General features: G+C 36.3%; 1 protein-coding gene across 1 annotated transcript; it reads right to left on the minus strand.

Moving 5' to 3' along the window:
* Positions 1-2,649: 2,649 nt before the first annotated feature.
* Positions 2,650-20,676, minus strand: LOC106670490 (solute carrier family 46 member 3). The gene is made up of 6 exons (XM_014400908.2): positions 19,574-20,676; positions 7,204-7,305; positions 7,002-7,139; positions 3,522-3,605; positions 3,048-3,204; positions 2,650-2,989 (listed from the first exon to the last, which is right to left on the minus strand). Exons 1-6 carry the CDS (start codon positions 20,484-20,486, stop codon positions 2,836-2,838), a joined length of 1,548 nt encoding a protein of 515 aa, XP_014256394.1. The 5' UTR covers positions 20,487-20,676; the 3' UTR covers positions 2,650-2,835.
* Between the last annotated feature and the right edge of the window lie 736 nt (positions 20,677-21,412).

The raw sequence follows: 21,412 nt of genomic DNA on the forward strand, positions 1-21,412 counted from the left end.
GAGATAGGAAATAATCGATAACACTATCGATATTTCGATGTTTAAGAAATAGCGATAATCTAATCTACTATCGATACTATTAGGAGTCAGTTTGAACAGTCAATTTTCGAAAAAGTTGTATTTTCTTTTACTGCATTTATTTATTTTATAATTATACAATAGATTATTAGTACTACTAAATAATAAAATAGATTAGACAGTACTCAATATTTTTCCATTACCCTTTTACATATTAATCTTTTTATGTAAGGCTTTGGCTGAAATGTAAAAGCTAGTGCCACGAGCGGGATTTGAACCCACGACTTTCCGCTAAATACGCCGCTGGTGTACCACTTGAGCTATCGTGACTTCGATCCACTTCGGGCACCAACTCCCCATCCTCTACCTTTTTGCCATTTTGGTGTCCGAGTGGATCGAAGTCACGATAGCTCAACTGGTAGAGCAGCGGCGTATTTAGCCGAAGGTCGTGGGTTCGAATCCCGCTCGTGGCCCTAGCTTTTTCATTTCAACCAAAACCTTACGTAAAAAGATTAATTAATTGAAAGAAGTAATTTGGACAATAGACCACGAAATATAATGGATTTAATAAGTAAAACGAAGTATAACTTCACTAACAGCTCCCCGTGGTCAATTCATATGTCACTGAGGATCAAATTCTGATTACACATTTGAAAAATGGCAAAAAGGAGGGAAAATTCAAAAGGTTGTGGGTTGAGATGGGAAGTCGGTGTCCGAGTGGATACCCCATCTGGCCGTTCGTTGTAAAAACCTCGTTCACCCTAATTTCGTTTTATGTACACAACCAAGTATGAGGTAAAGACAAAAATGAAACGTTGGGATGGAATCAGGTGGGTTAGTTGAGGAAAACCCAGCAATATTCGAGGAATATTCGATTCTTTAGACTTCAGATAAAGCTGCGTTCTTTTTTGCTTTGGCACCGTCTTTTTTCGCTTCTACATCGAAGTACTACATCTGTGGTTTTCAGCGCCTATTCCTGCCTATTTGATTGCAGCACTGTTTTAAATAGACCTATTTAGCCTAAAATCTCTAAAATACAATAAATTTGGCCACTTTCTGTTTAGTTGAAGGATTGTGTCTTAATTATTACTGTTCTTTTACTGTTTCTTTAATAAAAAGGCAGATCTATAAAGGATCACTAACTATCGTTTAATTGCGGAGGAAGTGCAAAAAGTTGTTGACACGTGGTAGTAGGTGCATAATTATAGTTATTAGTTGTTAATTTATAGTTATTTTGTCAGTTCAGGTTTCTATTTATTATACATTCTTTGAATATCAAATCATTGTAATCGATCAGTATACCGTATTGCTTTCCATTCACTCAGACAGAGAGGTGCAATATCATATCGTTCAATGCAAAAGGAAACGGGAAAAAGAAGAGAAAGATGGAAGAAAAGGAGATGATTCGTGTCGTTTTTTAAAACTCAGATGCCATAGACCTGAAACAAGCCAGCGAGGAAGCAGAACGTAAAATTTTAGAGGAGTGTTGAAGGCTTGGGATATGATTGGTGCCTTTGTATAAGGAATGTGGGAAAAAGTTAATAGATATTGAAGACATTTATTTGGTTTAATTTAAAATATGTATATTAAAACTCTCAGTTTATAAGTGTTTAGAATGTCAAGGTTGCTGATGACGTTAATATTGGAATAAATATGATCTCTTGGTTTAAGATCATAACAGTATCTAAAGTAATTATAAGCAATTTGAAGTCGATGAGTAGATTGAGAGTCCAAGTAAAGTGAAAAATAAATAAAATAGTTGCCACTTAACTGTACAACAAGCACATCGCATAATCGACGTTATGTCCGCATCCCTTGAGCTAAAACTGTATTGCCCGGGTGTGTTCTTGGGTATACTTGGTGCCTTTGACCGAGTATGGCACTCTGGGCTGCTGTGGAAGCTCAAGAACATCATTCCAGCAACCTATCACCTTATCCTAAAATCCTATCTTAACTATCGTTACTTCCAAGTATACCACAGAAATTCATTGTTCCCTATCCATATTTTTCTAGCAGGTGTCCCACAGGGCAGCGTGCTCGCTCCTTTCTTTACTCAATTTACACCTCTGATCTACTAGGCAACGTAACACCTTCACCTTTGTAGATGATGCCGCAATCCTTTTTCCTGATAAAGATCCTGTCACAGCTTCCCGTAATATCCAAAATCACATCCTAGAATGCTGGCTCCCTCAGTGGAGAATCAAGATCAACGAAATCAAATCAACAAACATAATATTTATCCTAAACGAGAAAACGCTCCCACCAGTAGTATACCTCAACAACGTTCCCATCCCAATTGCGAACGATGAACGATACCTCGGACTGGCTCTCCGTGGCCATTTCATTTGTCGCCGAGAATCAAATAGATTACACGATATTTGAAAAATGGCAAAAAGGAGGGAAAATTCGAAAAGTAGGTTGAGATGGGAAGTTGGTGGCCGAGTGGATCGAGGTCACGATGCTCAAGTGGTAGAGGAGCGGCGTATTTAGCCGAAGGTCGTGGGTTCGAATCCCCCTTGTGAAACTAGCTTTTTCATTTCAACCAATGCCTTACATAAAGATTAATTAATTGAAAGAAGTTATTTGGTCAATCGGACCACGAAATATAATGGTTATAAAATACCACAAACATTTCTGTTAACAAAGAAACATATGTATTTGATTAACTTGCTTTAAGACTCTCGGTACTTACTATAAAAATAAAATGTCAAGATAACTTTTCTTTTGTTTTTAAAAGGAAGACATTTTTGAAAATAGGTCGTTTAATGAAAATAACCAAGAGTATAAAATATTTTACAAATACGAACAGAATAATATTTAAAGCTTGGTTTGATCAATTATCAAATCATTCTCAAACGTTGGGTTATGTACGCCTTTTGGCTGAGCATCGGCTGCATCCCTTTCTTTCTCCTGGCCGTTGTTCGTCACTAAGGTGCCAACTGGGTCTCGTTTCTGGAGAATGTAAAGGTATCTGAAAGAAATCACATTTTAATTATTTTAATTTGATACAGATCGCCTTAGAGACTTACAGAAACAGTAAGATCGTGGGAACGTTCAATGCACCACCGACAAGGAAAAAGGCGCCTGGCAGTGTTTGCCTTGTCGTGTTATATACAGCACTGTACAAAGGCTGATAAACAATTGGCACCACGGCTTCGCACACGCCAAAAAGAGAGTTTATTTTGCCTGAAATGAAAAGGCGAAAATAAGAAATCAACCGGCAAAGCTCGTTTAACAAATGACGAAGATACCAAAAAAGATATAAAAAAGAGATTCCTCAACATTCTCGAATTCAAACCAGTTTCGAACTGGATTTTTCATCAGGAGGTCCTAAAATGCTAAAAATAACGGAAATCCATTGACTTTAAATTTAGAACCTACATTATAACATATGTCTCAAAGTAGGCCACGTATACAATTTTTTTCCTTACCCGTCATTTATTCTCTCTTTTATTCTTTACCATAGTTTTTTTTAAATATTTATCTATGAAAACCGTACTCACCTAATTCTTCAGAAGGTACTAGTTTTGAAGCAATTGACCGCATAGCGATTAATCCCGTTCCTCCGACCATGTCGATCAAAGTTACTGAAATAAAAAAAAAGTTTTGAATTAAATAACAATTGGCTCAATACCGTTTTTTCGTTTTGCCCTAATGTCAAATCTTTGGGCAAACAAGAGACGGTTGATCGAACCAAAAAATAACTTGCTTATTTTATATTACTTCCATAGAGAAGATCATAAAAGATAATTGATCAGGTAGGGACAAGTTCTTTGGAAGTCTAAAGACACTATTATAATTATTTTAAAAAAATGTATATTTTCAAAAACACTTTGTTAAAGATGTGGCATATTTGCTTCCTTGTTGTATAATAGGTCAACCAATTTGATACGAAACTCTGAGAGTAATTCTTGGCTAATTGTCTCACTCTACTATGGGCTCCTCTTCGCCTACAAGGTCACTCTTTTTTACGAGAAAGCTTCTTGAAGTTTAGTTAGAGGTATGTGTGACCTTTACCGAGTATAACGATGATGCATCTATTGGAATGCTCCTACCGAGCAGTGTAGTGTACTCCTAACGAAAGTGTATTCGGTTTGGCATGGGTTTGTTCGAAACGAGGACTCCGGCTAGACAATCCGTACATAAAACACTGGGTCGATCGTGTAGTGCGGTTTATGGATCTGTAAGTAGGTGTGGTAACATAAGCGACAAGGGAACAGCCCCAATAAATAACAAAAGACGAAAAGTTATTTATAGAAAGTTGTCGTACTTCGAGGATAAGTTGAGCGTCATCATAAAGTTGGTATCGCTTCAACTGGATGGGCTTTGTACAGCCAGCTGGAAGGCCATCGACATAGACCAAGGGGTTGCGTAATGGAAGCTCTCTAGAAGTACGACGGCCAGGTCAGGCTAACCCTTGTAAACTGTCGAATAGAATCCATTGTCGAGGAAGCAGTGGAAAGGAGAAATTAGGGAAAGGAGAAATTAGGAAAAGCAGAAGGATGTGGGAGCTGATGTCATTGGTTGTTATGGCTGACTTGCATAGTTTGTTTACCAGTATTAAGACGGTCCAGAAAATAAATGTTTATGAAGTTAACTGTGTTTATGTATTTTTGAACCTTTCCTCCACACAAAGTCATTAAGCATACCTCCTTACATAGAGTGTCAGGTCGCTTGCAGAAGATCATCATCAATATCCGGTAAGGAAATATGAGGTGGTGATACTTCCCTATCTTTCTTACCATTTCGATCCATTGATTCTAAAAATCAAAAATATTTTTAAAAAACGTGGCAATTCTGCATGACCGGATGTGCAGAGAATTTCTTGAGAATCAGGCGCCCGAAGAAAAGGCCAACATTTTAACCCGACCCCGTCAAAGGTCATGTGCTTTTGTTTATGGAGGTGGTTTCCATTTTGGCTGTTTGTTAAATGCCTTCTGCGAGTCAATGTAATGTAACAATGTATGTAACAATTAATTAAGATTTTTAGTTGAGATGAAAAAAAGTTAATGGCACGAGCGGGATTCGAAGCGGACCACGAAATTAGTGAATTTAATGTATGTAACATTGTATGGTGTGAGAGAGTCATAGCGGAAACTCCAATTTTTGCGCAAATTCTCACCGATGCCACTATATTACCTTTGAACAGAGGATGCAAAAGTAAAGACGTGTCTAAAACATAACCGTAACATACAACCGTAACAACAGGGATAATAACAAAACTCACAGAACCGGTGTACTGTACAGTTCTATGAGATGGTTCTCTAAAAAGTATATAACTCTGTAAATTTCTTCATTCTAAATTATACATGCGAGATAATGAATGAACGAGAGGATGAGTGATGTCCGTTTAGCTTATAATTTGCATGCGTCAGGAGCTGAAATGACCTAGTTGTCGATCGTCCTGGGGCATGTTCGGTGAGTGACACGGAAAAGACGGTATGCAATTACTTTCTAAATACACCTAAAAACGATCTATAAATTGATATTAGAATACTTTGCAGAGATGATATTTAAAAAAAATAATTTAACTTGCAAAAATACACTTTCACACAATTTTGGAATGTCCTCCAAATATAAAAGACTTAATATAGAAATATTTCTGATCTCAATTTAGGCGAACTATACATGGCTTTTCTGTACCACATTAATAGATTAAACTTTGCACGCCAAATCAAATTGTCATATTAACAATAACTCATTTTGTCAGAAAACTCAGTCAGCCAGAGTCAGGGAGAAGACTCAGACCACCAGCCAGAGTTTAGTAGTAATTTATAAAAAATTTAGTTTATAAAAATGTACTACATATTAGGCTGGTGTAAAATTAATGCAGGTTTTGAAAATTTTTTCGCAGGTGCTTGTTCAAACAAGGCTAAATCATCAAATCTAAGTTATGGATTATAATAAATAATTTTAAATGTTATCATTTGACCTGCGAAATTAAATATGACCAAACTGATTTTCGTCAAATTTATTTGTACGAATTGAAACTTGAGCGAAGTGCGGCCCAAATCGCGCGTAACATCAGTACAGTTTGAGGGGATGCATATGCAGCGATGGTTTCAGAGATTTCGCCTGGGAAATTTCGATCACAAAGACAGGGAAGGTCGCGGTAGGCCTTCCCTTCTGGATGACGACCGACCCAAAATGGATTGCCTAAAGAAAATTCACAGGGGAAAATGCGGAAGGAATGTTGACCACTCAACCGTCGTCCGCCATCTGAAGCAAATTGGTAAAGCAAAGAAGCTCGATAAGTGGGTACCTCACGAAATAACCGAAGCCCAAAGAAAGCGATGCTTTGAAATTTGCACGTCTTCTGTTGAGCTACTAAAATGATCCGTTTCTCGATCGAACCATCACGTGCGATGGGAAATGGATTCTGTACGATAAAAGGAGGCGTACAGGTCAGTGGTTTGACAAGGATGGAGAGCCAAAACACTTCCCGAAACCAAATCTGCAGCCACAAAAGATAATGGTGACTGTTTGGTGGTGTCCTGCTGGGGTTGTTCACTATTATTTCCTGAATTATGATGAAACTATCACAGCAGAGAACTAGGCCAAGAAATTGACAAAATGCACGGGAAACTGCAACTCTTCTGTCCAGCATTGGTAAACCGAAGTGGTAAGGCGATTCTTCTTCATGATAATGCCAGGGCTCATGTCGCATTGCCAACACTGCGCAAACTTAATGACATAGGACATTCCTTACCGCACCGTACATATTCACCCGACCTCCTGCCTACAGGTTTCCACTTTTTAGCCATTTTGATCGCTTCTCGAGGGTTAAAATTTTTCACTGTCACTGCGGTGAAGCCGAAAACGTCTGCTAAGACTTTATTGTGAGTCGAAATAAAAAAATGTATGTCAGCGGAATAAAATTTTTGTAACAAACATTAAAACGTTTGCTTAGGAATGTAATTGCTTAGCTGACCATGCGTTCGTAAAAATTTTCTCAAAAATTTTTTGATCCATTGGCGACTTACCGATGTAGAAGATCTGCGGTGTCGAGGCAAAAGCGTAAAAAATACTTGCGACCAATTTTGACGTGTAAGCCACCATCCCAAGCATCGCGTCTTCCATTTTAAACATATGGATGAACAGGCCAATGCCTAGGGACGTTCCTGTAAAAAAAAAAATATATATATAGTAATCAATTTTGTACTTTCAATAACAATATCAACTCACCTATAAGATTAATTACAATCACGTAAGTTGAATAAAGGCTGAAATCCACTTCGTTCCATTGGAATCTGATCCTGGTAAAGAGATAGCCGACGGCCATTTCCCCTGGGAATAATAAGTAATAAAAACAAAAATAAATAAAAAGTCAAAAAGGAACGTCGCAATGCCACAACTGCAATCAAATAAATTGGATTTGGAATTATAAAAAGCAAATAATCATTGCCTCCGCATCCGCATTGTGTTTTCAGAACGAAACCGCAGCCAGATTATAAAAATAAATAAAAAATCCAGCGGAGAAAAAACGACACACAACGGCGTAGATGTACACACGGAACTATCTTACATGAGAACTTCTGAAAAAATTATAGCACTACTCGAAATCTGTTGTGAATTGTACTGCTAGGAAACTCAAACGGGTAAAAAAAAGTTTTTTTGGAACCTTCCTTCTCGTTTGAGAGAGGGTGAATATTTTGAATTTAATTTGCAATTAAAAAGGGTTAATGAGAAGTAAATAAGGTTAATGTAAAGTAAAAATGGATAATATGTCGTTAAAAATGGTTGATTTGAAATTAAAAGAAGTTAATATTTAGTTAAAAAGGGTTAATTTGAAATTAAAAAGGATGACAGTAGGACTCGAAGTCTTTTGTGTATTATACTGCTAGGAAACTCTCAAAGTGGGTAAAAAAAAGTTTTTTTGGAACCTTCCTTCTCGTTTGATAGAGGGTGAATATTTTGAACTTAATTTGAAATTAAAAAGGGTCAATTTGAAATTAAAAGAGTTTAATGTGAAGTAAAAAATGGTTAATTTAAGATTAAACAGGGTGAAATTAGAAATTAAAAGAGGTTAATTGAAGTTAAAATGTTTAATCTGCAATTAAAAAGGATCGATTTGAAATAATCAAAAGGTTAGTTTGAACGATTTTTTCGAGGTTCTTTGTACTTTTTTGGTGGATCTCCATCATCAAAGGTTTAATATCAATTTAGTTAATTTGAAGTTAAAAGCGGTTAATTTGTACTTCAAAAGGGCTCATTTGAAGGTAAGAATGGTTAATTCGAAGTAATTCACTCTTTCTAAATTAATTTTTACTTGATAACTTACAACCTTATATCTTACAAGACAACTTAATTTGAAATTAAAAAGGGTCAATTTGAATTAAAAGATTTTAATGTGAAGTAAAAAATGGTTAATTTAAGATTAAACAGGGTGAAATTAGAAATTAAAAGAGGTTAATTTGAAGTTAAAATGTTTAATCTGCAATTAAAAAAGATCGATTTGAAATTTGCAAATTGTACTGCTAGGAAACTGTCAAAGTGGGTCAAGAATAAAAAAATTTTTTTGGAACCCTGCTTCTCGTTTGTGAGGGTGGATATTATGAACGTTCTGGAGGGCCTGGCATTTAATAAAATTAATCCTAGTGGTAGACTCCTTTAAGGAGAATGTAATAAAGATTCAGTTTGTACGTTCATCCGAGGGTGGAAGAAGTGTTCAGAATTTGGCCATTGCTATTTTCACGCACAAACTCATTCGGCCGAAGATTCAAAGATTATCACGCACAAACAGTTTAGTGTGTACATGTCAGCACTTTATTTTCGGAGATGTCCCTCGTTAATTAAAACCCCCGAATTAGGAACATGTGCACATTGAGGTCTACAACGTCATTTTCTCGATGATGGGTAAAAATGTCCCATTATTTATAGGCTTATTGAACCATTCGTAAATTGTACGTTTACCATGTACAACACTTCTATCGTCGTTATAACGTGGAAATATTTAGCAGTCCAATTCTTTTTTCACACTCGTTCACGTTTTCACGTGTTCATGTTTGTTCCACACAAAACTGAAATCGCATTTTCTCACACATATAATCTATTTAAAGAGGGAGAAAACAATCTGACCTATCGTAATAAAGGAGAGACCTGAAAATTAAAAAAAAACAATTGCACTTCCCTGGGCATTTTGATATAAATATTGTATGAGTTATATTTTAGAAAATCCTCTATAAAATATATTTTATGTTTTTATATACAATTAATTTTTGACCCAAGAAGTAACACAAGTTCGTTAATCTGACGTTAAAAATGATTAATTTGAAATTAAAAAAGTTAATTTGGAATTAAAAGATCTAAAGTTAAAAAGGGTTAATTTGAACTTAAAAAGGTTTTATTTGAATTTAAAAAGGTTAATTTGGAAATAAAAGATGACAAGAGAACTTCTCAAAAAATGATAACAGGACTCAAAACTTTTCTATTCGATAGTTTTTTAACCAAAATATTAAAACAACTGAGAAAAAACTTGTACAAGTTCAATATTTTTCCACATTTGTGAAAAAAATTTCTGTTAGCTATTTTTTAAATCAAAATACCAAAACAACAAAAAATTGTACGTTTAACATTTTTTACCCAAAATTTTTCTATTCGATAAATCGTGAGATGCGGTCTGGTGTGATGTAGGTGTTAGAAAAACATTTTCTTTATCGTGCCAACGTTTCGATCTTTAGTGAGATCATTTTCAGGGCTCAAACTGTTTGTCTTCTGTGTAATTGTGCCATTCTTGCGTGTTGTGTTGAGAGTGCCAGTCTTAGTGAAAACATTTTCTGTTCGATATTTTTTAAATCAAAATACTAAAACAACAAAAAATTGTACGTTTGACATTTTTTATCCAAAATTTTTCTATTCCAGTTTTTTTAATCAAATTTCTTCAAAAATTAAAACAACTCGAGAAAAAACTTGTACAAGTTCAACATTTTTTCCATATTAGTGAAAACGTGTTCTGTTTGATATTTTTTAAATCAAATTTCATTAAAATATTAAAACAACTTAAGAAAAGAGTACTCGTTCATTTTTTACACAAAATTTTTCTATCAGCTATTTTTTTAATCAAATACATGAAAATATCAAAACAACAAAAAAATGTGTGTTCATCATTTTCCACGAAATTTAATCATGTCAAAAGTTTTCTAATCGATAGTTTTTGTGATCAATTTAATCAAAATATTAAAACAAAATGGAAGTGCAAAAAGAAATGATTTGAAATAACTTTCATAGACGATCTGAAAAATTTAAAAATTCTGTAACCAATTGTTTTTTTCAAGATAAAATTATTGAACATCGGTAATAAATAATGACTAAAATAAAAAAGAAGAATCAAACGGATATCATGTATAGTTCCGGAAAAATATATTTGAATGAGGCAAGTCATAATTTTTGCAGATAAATCGAAAAATGATACATCCCAATATTTGAAAAGCCGTTAATTACATTAATTAATTTATTTTTAACTAACACGCTTAGGTATATTCTTATTCAGCCCATTTCCACTTGTCTGTGTTATTGTTTTTGTTAGCCGCTGAATCCGTTTAACAAAAAATCCTCGTGCTTACCACTATTAACATTTTTTGGGCTGGTCACGATGATCAAAGCTGTATTTCTAAAAACAAAATAATTATCTTCTCCGGTTATATAATTGTTAAGGATGTACAGCTCGTTGGGAAAAGCACGAGTACGATCAATACCTCTTGATACGCCATTTTAATCTTCGGTGATGGCATGAAACCGGAATCCACGTGAATACAAACAAAACAAATACCAAACGCGAAAAACAGGATGAGAATCAAACTGGTGAACTTATCTACTAAATATCTCTCTCACTCTCTCTCTCTCTCTCTCTCTCTCTTTCTTTTTTTTATGGTTTGGTAAAAAGAAATAACACGTTTCTACAAAAGGAGCATTTTAATGCTATTATAGCTGTCGGCGAACTGCCCCTCGCGCCTTTTATCCGCAGGACGGAAAGGAAAGAAATACCATCTTCATTCTTTAAATAAAGACAATATCCTTTTTGATGCGTCATTATATGATATTATTTTTCAATCATATATAATTTTTTGAACTGAGGAGGGAAAATGGGTGATTTTTAATACAACCATTTATTATTCTGAATTTATTCCGCTTGGTTTTTTTCTGGTTTTCTTTTCTTGTTTTCAACCAAGATTTGAAGATGATACTGGACGACCTTGCGGTCCGAGTTCTTCTCGTTTCGCGGATTGTAGGCGGATATCGGGAGACGGGCATGGAGGTCAAGAGGGAGGATAATGATTTTTTTTTTAACCATTCCGCAGTAAAACGTTCCGTATAAAAATAAATCGACGGCAAATTATTGCGTTCCGGACCGTAGTCGCTATATGAATAAATAACCGCACGGTTAGTTACATAACGCAAATTTGTTTTTCTCGGAATAATTTTCGAGTTGGCCGTTTGTAAACTTGATGAAACAGGTGAAATGATATCATAAATGAACGGTTGATAGTGTTTATGATAGTGATGTTCACAGCGCCGAACAATTTGGTAGTGAATTTTTGAGCAATTTCTCACCTCTTGTGTCCGATCGTTATAAACCCTCTCAATGTTCCTGGGGATTTTCACTTTCAAATTCAAAAAATTAAGCGCAATGGAATATCTGGTCCTGATGATGTGCCTTCTTTCATTTGGAAGTCTTGCTCCTTACACACTGACAAGCAAAAAATTCCACCCAATTTATTTATTTTTTTTCATTTTCTCGATAAAAGAAAATTCTGTCCTTAATTTGTCTCTTTCTTTTTATGATAAATATTTGTTTAGAGGTAAACACACGTAATCCTTAATCCAAAACAAGGATAATTTTAAACTTAAAAATGTCGCTTAGTGCTGAGGATGTTGTGCATGGTGTGGCACTTATTGATGATGGACGTTCCATCAGGTTGCGGATGTGGCATCGGAGTTCTCTACGAAACTCTGCGAGACGCCATTAGACGTTTTCAAGAAACTGGGTCCTACCGTAGAAGGCCCGGTACTGGAAGCCCTAGGGAAAGAGAACCACAGGATGACCGTTTTTTGACTTTGAGAATTTTGCGATAGCGGCACATTACTGTTGTTCAAGCGATTCGTCGGCTCCAGGAAGATCGAGGTGTCCAAATTTCTGAACCGGACTGCTCGAAAAAAATTAAATCAATATGGACTGATGGTAAGAGGACCAGAATTGACCAGAACACACGGAGTTGCAAGGGCTCGCATTTGCTCGAGAACGAAGCCATTGGTCTTTAGACAATTGGTCTGCTGTATTTTTTCTGATGGGTGTAGATTGCTCTACGATCTCCAGATGGGCGTGAAAGAGTGTGGAGAAGGCGAAATGAAAGGTTCGAAGCCTGTAATTTTTCCCAGAGCCAACCTTTTGAACGTAGCACAATGATGGTGTGGGCGAGAATTTCAATGGAGAGTCGCACTGAGTTGGTTGTGGAGGGCCTTTGACGGCCACTCTGAAATGTTGGAATGTGCGTTGCATATCCTCGATGAAATCAGCGACAATCCTATTCTAATGCACTATAATGCCCGTCCACATGTCGCTTGCATAGTACAAACGTACCTTCGACAGCATAACAACAGGGTCTTAGCCTGGCCAGCCCGGTCTGCAGACTTGAACCCCATCGAACATTTATGGGATAATCTCAAAAGACGAATAAGAGCTCGTCCATCACTTCCTGATACACTCCACCATCTTGAAAGGACTCTTCGTGAAGAATAGGCTAACCTCCAGCAAAGAGATATTTCCAGATTAAGATGTAATTAAGGCAAAAGGACGGTGTGGAAATGTTAATTAAAAATCTAATCAAAATTAAAACAAATTTTATCTGTCCGTATTTACTTTTCAAATTTTCCTTAGCAATCTACTTTCTTTTTACATTTTTAGACAAAGACTCAATTATTAAACGTTAAAAATCGTGGAACTTTGATTTATATCTAAAAATATATACAAATCAAGTTATATTAAAAGTGGGTGGAATTTTTTGTCTGCCAGTGTATGTTGTAAAGCCTCTTAGCATATTATTTAATAAATCTCTGACTCAAGGTGCAGTTCCTACTATTTGGAAAAATTATTATACCAGTCTTTAAAAAAAGGTGATAGAACCAAGATTGTAAACTATCGCCCAATTGCTATGCTGTCTTGTATTCCCAAGTCATTAGAATCAATTGTTACAGACGCAATTTAACCTATGGATCATTAATTTAGTGGACTAAAGCTCAACAAAAAGCAGCTATTCGACTAGGCAACATACAAAGATCAGCAAACCTATGTATCACAGGGGCAATGAGAACAACCCCTGCAGGTGTACTAGAAACTCTGTTAAATCTACCTCCAATGGAAACTTACAAGGAGAGGCTAGGAAAAGCTCATTTAGGCTACAATTCGGGCACACAACTATATTTAATCAAATCGGACACCCATTCTTAGAAATGGGGACTGGATGAGCTCGGAAACATTCTTTACAACATCATATAAAGACCCAACGGACTATAAAGGAGAGGAAGAATTCAGGAGAGCATCGGACACAATGATAGGGTATATGGTATACAGATGGCTCCAAAACAAGCGAAAGAACAGGATCGGGTGTTTTTTGTACAAGCCCAAGATATGAGAACACAAACTCATTATGAAAGTACACCTCGGTCTTTCAAGCAGAAATACTTAGGATTCATTAAAAGGACCACTATTGACTTTATACATGTGCAGATTGTAAGGTCTATTTATTTCTACATAGTTCGAAGTATTTTTGATTATTGTTGTCTTGTATGGTTTCTATATCATTCTTGTCATTTTGTGGAGTTTAATCGTATCTTGAAAGATTTTATTAATAATATTACTCTCTCTTTCTTTTTATCTTCTCATTCTCTCTTTTCTGAGATTTCTTTCTTTCTGTTTGTCTCCCCGTTCATGGCTTTTCAACTCTCTCTCACTCGAACTTTCTCGCTCTCTCTCTCTCTCTCTCTCTCTCTCTCTCTCTCTCTCTCTCTCTCTCTCTATCTATCTCTTTATCTATTCGTCTCTTTATCTCTGTTTGTCCGTCTCGCTCTCTTTCTCTTGGTCTGTCTGTCTCTTTCTCTCTGTCTGTTTTTCTTCCTCTTTCTTTCCCTCGCTCTCCTCTCAATGTCTGGCCATCTCTCTCTGTCTGTTCTTCTTTCTCTCTGCCTCTTTTACTTATTTCTCTCTCTCTCTTTTTCTTTTTTCTGTTTGTTTCCTTGTCTCTGTCACTCTTTCTCTCTGTTTATGTCTGTCTGGCTGGCTGACCCTCTTTATCTCTCTCTATCTCTCTTTCTTCTCTTACTTTTACTTATTACTCTCTCTCTCTCTCTCTCTCTCTCTCTCTCACACACACACACACACACACACACACACACACACACACACACCTCAGCTCTTTTTTCGCTCTTTCTCTATTTCTCTAAATCTATCTCTCTCCCAATCTTTTTATCTTCTCTCTCCCACTCGCTCTTGATAATTGTAAGAAAGGTCGTTCGCGGCCTAAATTATAGTCTGTGTATTAATTAGTAATCAGTACGATTGTAATCTTAGCGGGTAATAGACCTATATAAGTTGATTGTGTTAAATCTTCGCCTAACCCAAATTGTAAAAACAAGGGTCTCTGTGGTACCACGGCTCGTCGGGGATTTCTGTTTGGTTTTGCGTAAAATTTATCTTCAGGTCATTTGGAGTCACCTCTTTTGTTTTCTTCTTACATTTGAAGAATTATAGGCCTCTATACTGGCCATTGCCCTCTGAACTACCATCTAAAGAAAATAGGCACCGAGGAAGCTTGTTAGGCAATACTACCCGCCACAACTGCCCTTAAGATCCCAATCATTCAAAAACTAATTCCTCTAAAATTTACCAAGTAGTACAGTAAACTCTTCCATCACCCAATTGTCTTGTGATCGTTGACTAAAAGGCGTCTTAAGTTCATTTTTTATGAATCCTCTGACATGTTGTAATTTTAAATTGCAGATGGCAATAAAAAGTCTTTATTTAAAAAAAAAAAGCTGTGCCTTCCCTTGTGATTAAGATATTTTGTACTGAAAAATATTGACTTCTGGGAAAGACAACTATTAAATTCAACAAGCTTGACAGACCACTTGAGTTTTCAAATGTTTTTATCCTATTCTCTCTATCTATCTATCTGTATCTCACAATGGGTGCTTGTATGTGCATGTTTTTTTCCTGCCAACTGTAACCAAGCACCAATTTCAATGCTCAAATACAAAGGAATCGGTCCTCCGGGCAGGATAGGATAATGAGCAGTTTGTGCTCAATCGTAGCACTCTCTCTCTCTCTCTCTCTCTCTCTCTCTCTCTCTCTCTCTCTCTCTCTCTCTTTCTGTTTGTCTGTCTCTGCCTCTACGATTCTCTCTTTCTCTCTCTATCTCTCTCTTTTCTTTCTTTCTGTTTGTTATCCTGTCTCTGTCTCTCCTCTTCTNTCTCTCTCTCTCTCTCTCTCTCTCTCTCCCTTTCTCTCTAATTTACTTATTATAAATACTCTCTCCCTCTCTCTCTTTTACTTATTATTGTCTGCCTCTTTCTCTCTCTTTCATGTTGTAATTTTAAATTGCAGATGGCAATAAAAAGTATTCATTTTTTAAAAAGCTATGACTCCCCTTGTTATTAAGATATTTTCAATTTCTGCTGAAAATACTGCATCAATAGACTTTGAAGGTAAACTTAACTACTGAATTCAACTAGCAAGTAGATAAACCACATGATTTTTCAAATATTTTTATATTAGCTTTTGTCTTGTGTGGTTTTTAATTTTTGTGGCTTGAGGGTCCGTCGGCCTGAAAATGATCAGCGCTGATTCTACAATTGTCCTATTGCAATAAAACCAACTAAAATCGACTAACGAACGCTTTCAACTTCCAAATGTCTATCTATAAATAAAATAACATTTGTATATCCGTTTATTTGTTTATTTTTTTAATCTATGCAGCGAACTACGTTCCGACATAATACTGGATAATAAAAACTTCGTAAGAACTGTTCATTTCTAACAATAACTTGGAGTTTTTGCGTGGAAAATGGATTTAATTAAAAACAAATATGTAATCCAATGATTATTCTCTCATCATTAAACCGAGCTAAAACTTTTTTTAAGCTTGAACTTAGCTAACAGAGTTGCTAATTTAATTGTAACGCAAAGAGTGAATCTAAATAATGACTGTATTATTTTTAAGGCTAACCGCAGTTTCGAAATCAAGGTTGTAAATGAAATTATGCGGGGCCCATCAGGAAATTTAGCAAGGATTTTAGCGTGCACTACAAGAGGAAATGATTAGGATCATTAGGCGTACAACTGACATTTCATAGCGCCTAAGGGAAGAGATTTTTATGTATATAAAAAAATAAAAAAAAAGCCAATGTCGTCATTTATATACTTGTACTGGACATGTTCTGTGAATCTTTGACCTTTCGTAATTTGTAATCAACAGGAAATTTCAACAAATGTGAATATAAAACTTACAGGGAAGATTTTGTATTGTATTGTGTAACTATTGTATGTAACATTCTATTTTGTCGATATGAAAGGTTAGAACGTAGAATTCAGTCGAGACAAACCACAATGTACGTTTATCCGTGTGTATTCCTTCCAACTGTACCCAAGGTGAATGGGTCTTTATTTTCAGCATTTTCACACGCAAATACAAAGGAATCGGTTCTCCGGCCTGGATAGGGAGTAGTTTGAGCTCAATCTAAATACTCTCAATTTCTCTCTCTGTCTGTCTGTCTCTCTCTCTCTCTCTTTCTCTCTCTCTCACACACACACTCTCTCTCTCTCTTTCTTTTTCTCTTATAATCATTACGACTGTTTCTTTCTTCCTTTCTCCTCTTTTTTCTCTTCTCTCTCACCCTTTCTCTTTACTCTCTTTCTATTTGTCTCCTTGTTCCTCTCTCTATCTCTCTATCTCTTCTTCTCTTTTTCTCTTATAATTATTACAACTCTCTTTCTTTCTCCCCTCTCTCCGCTCTCTCTGTTCTTTCAGTCTTTCTTTCTTTCAGTATGTCTCCCTGTTCCTGTCGCTCCGTCTCTCTCTCTCTCTCTCTCTCTCTCTCTCTCTCTCTCTCTCCCCCTACCTCTCACTTTCTCTTTCTCTTTTCACTCTCTAACTTATTACTGCCTGTCTCTTTCTTCCGCTCTTCTCTCGCTTTTACTTATTATTGTCTGTCTCTTTCTCTCCCTCCTCTCTGTTTTACTTATTGCTGTCGCTCTTCTTCTTTCTATCGTCTCACTCTCTGTCTTTTCTTTCTTCCTTTCTGTTTGTCTACCTCTTCCTGTCTTTCCGACTCTCTCTCTCTCTCTCGCTCTCTCTCTTCTTCGTCTTCTTCTACTACTTCTTCTTTCTCTTTTATTTATTTATTACTCTTTTATTTATTTTATTTATTTATTACTCTCCCTCTTTTCTTTCTTTCTATTTGGTTTCTTTCTCTCTCTCTATCTATCTATCTATCTATCTATCTATCTATCTATCTATCTATCTCTATCTATCTATCTATCTATCTCTCTATCTATATCTTGCTGAACTCACAAAATAATTGAGTCATCCAAGTGTTTGTGACACTGATGAATGAATATCTGACATGTGTTTGTGTAGCAGTCGTTCTTAAGACAAAACAAACAAAAAATCTTCAGCTCGGTACTTTATTTTTTCATCGTTATAACATGTGTCGACTTAAGGATGTTGAAATTTTGACAAAACGAATTTTTTCGCAGCCCCCTTCGTCGTCCGATTAATTTATGTCTTAAGGCCGCTTAAAATTACACTTCTCTTAATCCATTAATTGCCGTCTATTAGAAGAATGTCTCTATAAGGGGTAATTCAATTATTTTATTATTATTAACGAAAAACTGTTCATTAGTGTAACTATTACAGTTTTTCGTTTACTTTATTTGTTTATTACGTAACGTTTATTAGTTTATTTTATTACGTAACTAGGTCAAAATCCGAAATGCTATTGGAGATACTAAGAGTTATTTCATTTGTCGATCTACTCAGAATTTTGGTCTTTTAAGGACCAAAGTGATCGGTAACGACCAAATTACAGGTTCATCACACCGCAGGCATCACATGGAAAAATCTGACAAACTAACAGAAAATACTCGACTCTGGATGTCAGGTAAGATGTGCTCCTATGTATTAGAAATACACTTTGAATAAATATCAGAGCTGGAAAATTGAAACTCTTCGCATAAAACATCTGAGGCTAATTTGCCTGGGTTTTTAACTTCACAAGGAGACTGCTTTCACGAATATTGGAAAACATCGTATAACATACGTTTTGCGGTTGGAAAAACAATTTGGATTATGTGATTCTTGGCTTTTTCTAACGCCTCTAACAATCCCATTGGAAACGGATTACAGTCCGATAGCCACCGTTTCCAAAAGAAACAAAATTTGAAAATTCAAAATCGACTTAGAAAAAAGGGTGCAAGTCTATCGCCAAAGCATTTTAAACGTCTAAAATCGCGTGATATCATCAGAAAAATGGCATAACGGAAACGGCAATTAGATTGCAACAATAGTAAATTACAATCACCATTTGACAATTAATGAGGGGGATACAAAATATGCATCCGGTTTAAACCAACAAATTACAGATAAAATTTAATAAACATTGTAAAAAATCTTAATAAATGGAATTGTTACTGTTACAGAGGTTCGCTGTAAACTGACTTTATGCCTGATTTTTTAATATAAAATTATAACTTGTTGAAAACATAATTTTGAAAAAAATCCAATTAAGAAGCTTCTCAAGGCAGAAGTAATTAGAACACCTCAGCTCTAAAAGCATAAGAAAAGAACAGGCTAAAAAATTGTGCTAAGATGATAGTGATACTAAGATCATAAAATTTGATCTTCAGCAATGTTTATTACCGTTATTATCAGTTGAAAGAAACCACAATGGCTGCTTGTATGTGCGTGTTTTTTCCTTCCAACTGTAACCAAGCACCAATTTCAATGCTCAAATACAAAGGAATCGGTCCTCCGGGCAGGATAGGATAATGAGCAGTTTGGGCTTAATCTTAATTCTCTCTCTCTCTCTCTCTCTCTCTCTCTCTCTCTCTCTCTCTATCTATCTATCTATCTATCTCTTTCCGTTTATCTGTCTGTCTCTGCCTTTCCGTCTCTATGTCTCCTACCTATTATACAGTATACTTTTTTCTTTATTTCTTTTTTTAAATTCCATATTTTATGTGTTAAACATTTGTGTTGTTATTCAGACCTGCGTTCTCAACCATCTAACACCTCAGAATTGTATTTATATTTTCACTAGGAGATCATTGTTGCCAAGAATAATGTTTCTCGCAAATACACTTAACATTTATACCAGTTCTTCCACCCCAAGTTAGAGAGTTTATAAATGACTAACTCCAGTAACGAGTGAGAGTCGAGTTAGCACAATAAATCCCTGTGAAAGCAATGTAAGTGCTAGTTGTGACTCCATCGCTAAGAATGAAGTAAATAAAATTGAAGGTAATACATATTTTACTTATAAACTTGGTGTATGAAATCATACTTACCACTAATCGGTCCAAAAATTGTAAATGATAAGATCATTATGAGTAGTACGCGAAGTCTAAGATTTCCCGGCCTCTTCTTAAACGCGACGCGGAAAGTGTCCGTGACGTGCGTAGGGTTCAGAAACTCTTTGCAGAAACCATGTTGGAGTTTATTCGGCGTTTTGGCCTCTTTGAGTCGCATTTGGCCGTAAATCAGTCCTAGGAAATACAGGACGGCGACAGTGGAAAATACACCGTAGAAACCTATCAACTGGTAAAGATACCCGCTGAGGATGATTCCGACCGGGGCCGCGATAGACACGAAGACATTGACTATCCCGAGGCGTACGGTTCTCATTTCCAGGGTCGTTATGTCTCCCATAAAACTAAAAACGGCCATAAACATGGTCGTCCATCCGCCGGTCAGAGCTGGAAAAAGGGCTTCGATGACACCGGCCACTTCCATAGGCCATTCGTAGTAATAATAAGTGCACAACAGCAAACCGACGACTGTGAACAGTTCGCCGACTATCGGCAGCAGCATAAACGGCTTCCTTCTCCCGCTGCGGTCGCTAAATGAGCCAAAGAACAAAATTAAAACCGCCGGCAGGGAACTTCTCAAAATGGACTGCCAGTAATTCATAGCCACGACGATTTCCTGAATTTTTTCTTCTTCCATTTCGATACCGGTGGAATTCCTGGCAGAATGCGCGTCACACACGGAATCGTTGTAGTGCAAATTTACCCTGCACGCCTTTTCTAAGTTTAAATTCATTATTGTCAGAGCAGCGAGAACATTAGGAAGTAAGTAACAACATAAAATCGGCTCGACAGTTATGTTAGCGATTACGTGTTTTAACTTTCCTTTCCAAGACAAACCGCTCCATTGTCCGGTATTTTCGTTCGCAGCGTCCGTCATTTTTTCCACCGCCATAAGGTACACAAAGAAATAACTCGACTATTTATGAGTTGAATACATAATTTAAACGGATTTCAAATAGTGTCCTACTACATATTTTTAATGTCGGATCGGTGTGAATTTACCAACGCCGAAAGTACGCGAACTATTCGATTGTTTAGCTACCCGGAGATCCTTTTGGCATGGGGATCGGAGTGAGACTGAGAAGAGAAGAGGAAGCCACTTTAAAAATTCCACCAACAAATGTGACCTTGAACTACCAGGAGGAATGGGGCACAGAACATGCACGTCGTCCTACAAGACGAATCTTATCCAGGGTTAATTTTATTTATAAAATGCATAATGCATTCTTTGTTGCAACTGCCATTTTCAAAGTAAAGGCCTAACATCCCTTAATACTAAATTTTTTGTAAAACGCTCCCAAAAGGGCATTTTGCAAAATTTGTAGTAAAACATTAAAGTTAAGCCTTCAGTCAAAAATGTCTAGTTTCTCTCCCCTTTTCTAATTGACGGATGGCTAATAAACCCCATTCCCTAATGCTAATATTTTTGTAAAACGCTCCGAAAGACGGTTTCTGGGAGAATTTTCTTTGTAAATCGGTTTTGTAAAAATATTGAGCTTATCAATAGTCAACGTTTTTCGGTTTCACGCAATCTTCAGTGAGCCTTTGTAAACGTTATTGTTCCTTTCTTTGTCGTAATTCAATTTGTATTTACCAACCAGGTCCTTCGAGTGCCACCGTCTTCCGATCCGGCCTATCGAAGCTGCTACTTTTTTAAATCGTTTTTATTGTACTTTTAGTGTGTGGGGGGGCGGACGGCGGTGGTTAGGTCCGGAGGATGGGACATCCCGTCCTTAGCCAACTTCAGATCTGTGTACAGCTTAGGTATACAACAACCAGAGTTTGGCCAAGACGTTCCAGCTCCGTGGTATCTCTCCA

Source organism: Cimex lectularius, unplaced genomic scaffold, assembly GCF_000648675.2.
Source record: "Cimex lectularius strain Harlan isolate CLEC.00 unplaced genomic scaffold, Clec_2.1 scaffold31, whole genome shotgun sequence".
Lineage (NCBI taxonomy): Eukaryota > Metazoa > Arthropoda > Insecta > Hemiptera > Cimicidae > Cimex > Cimex lectularius.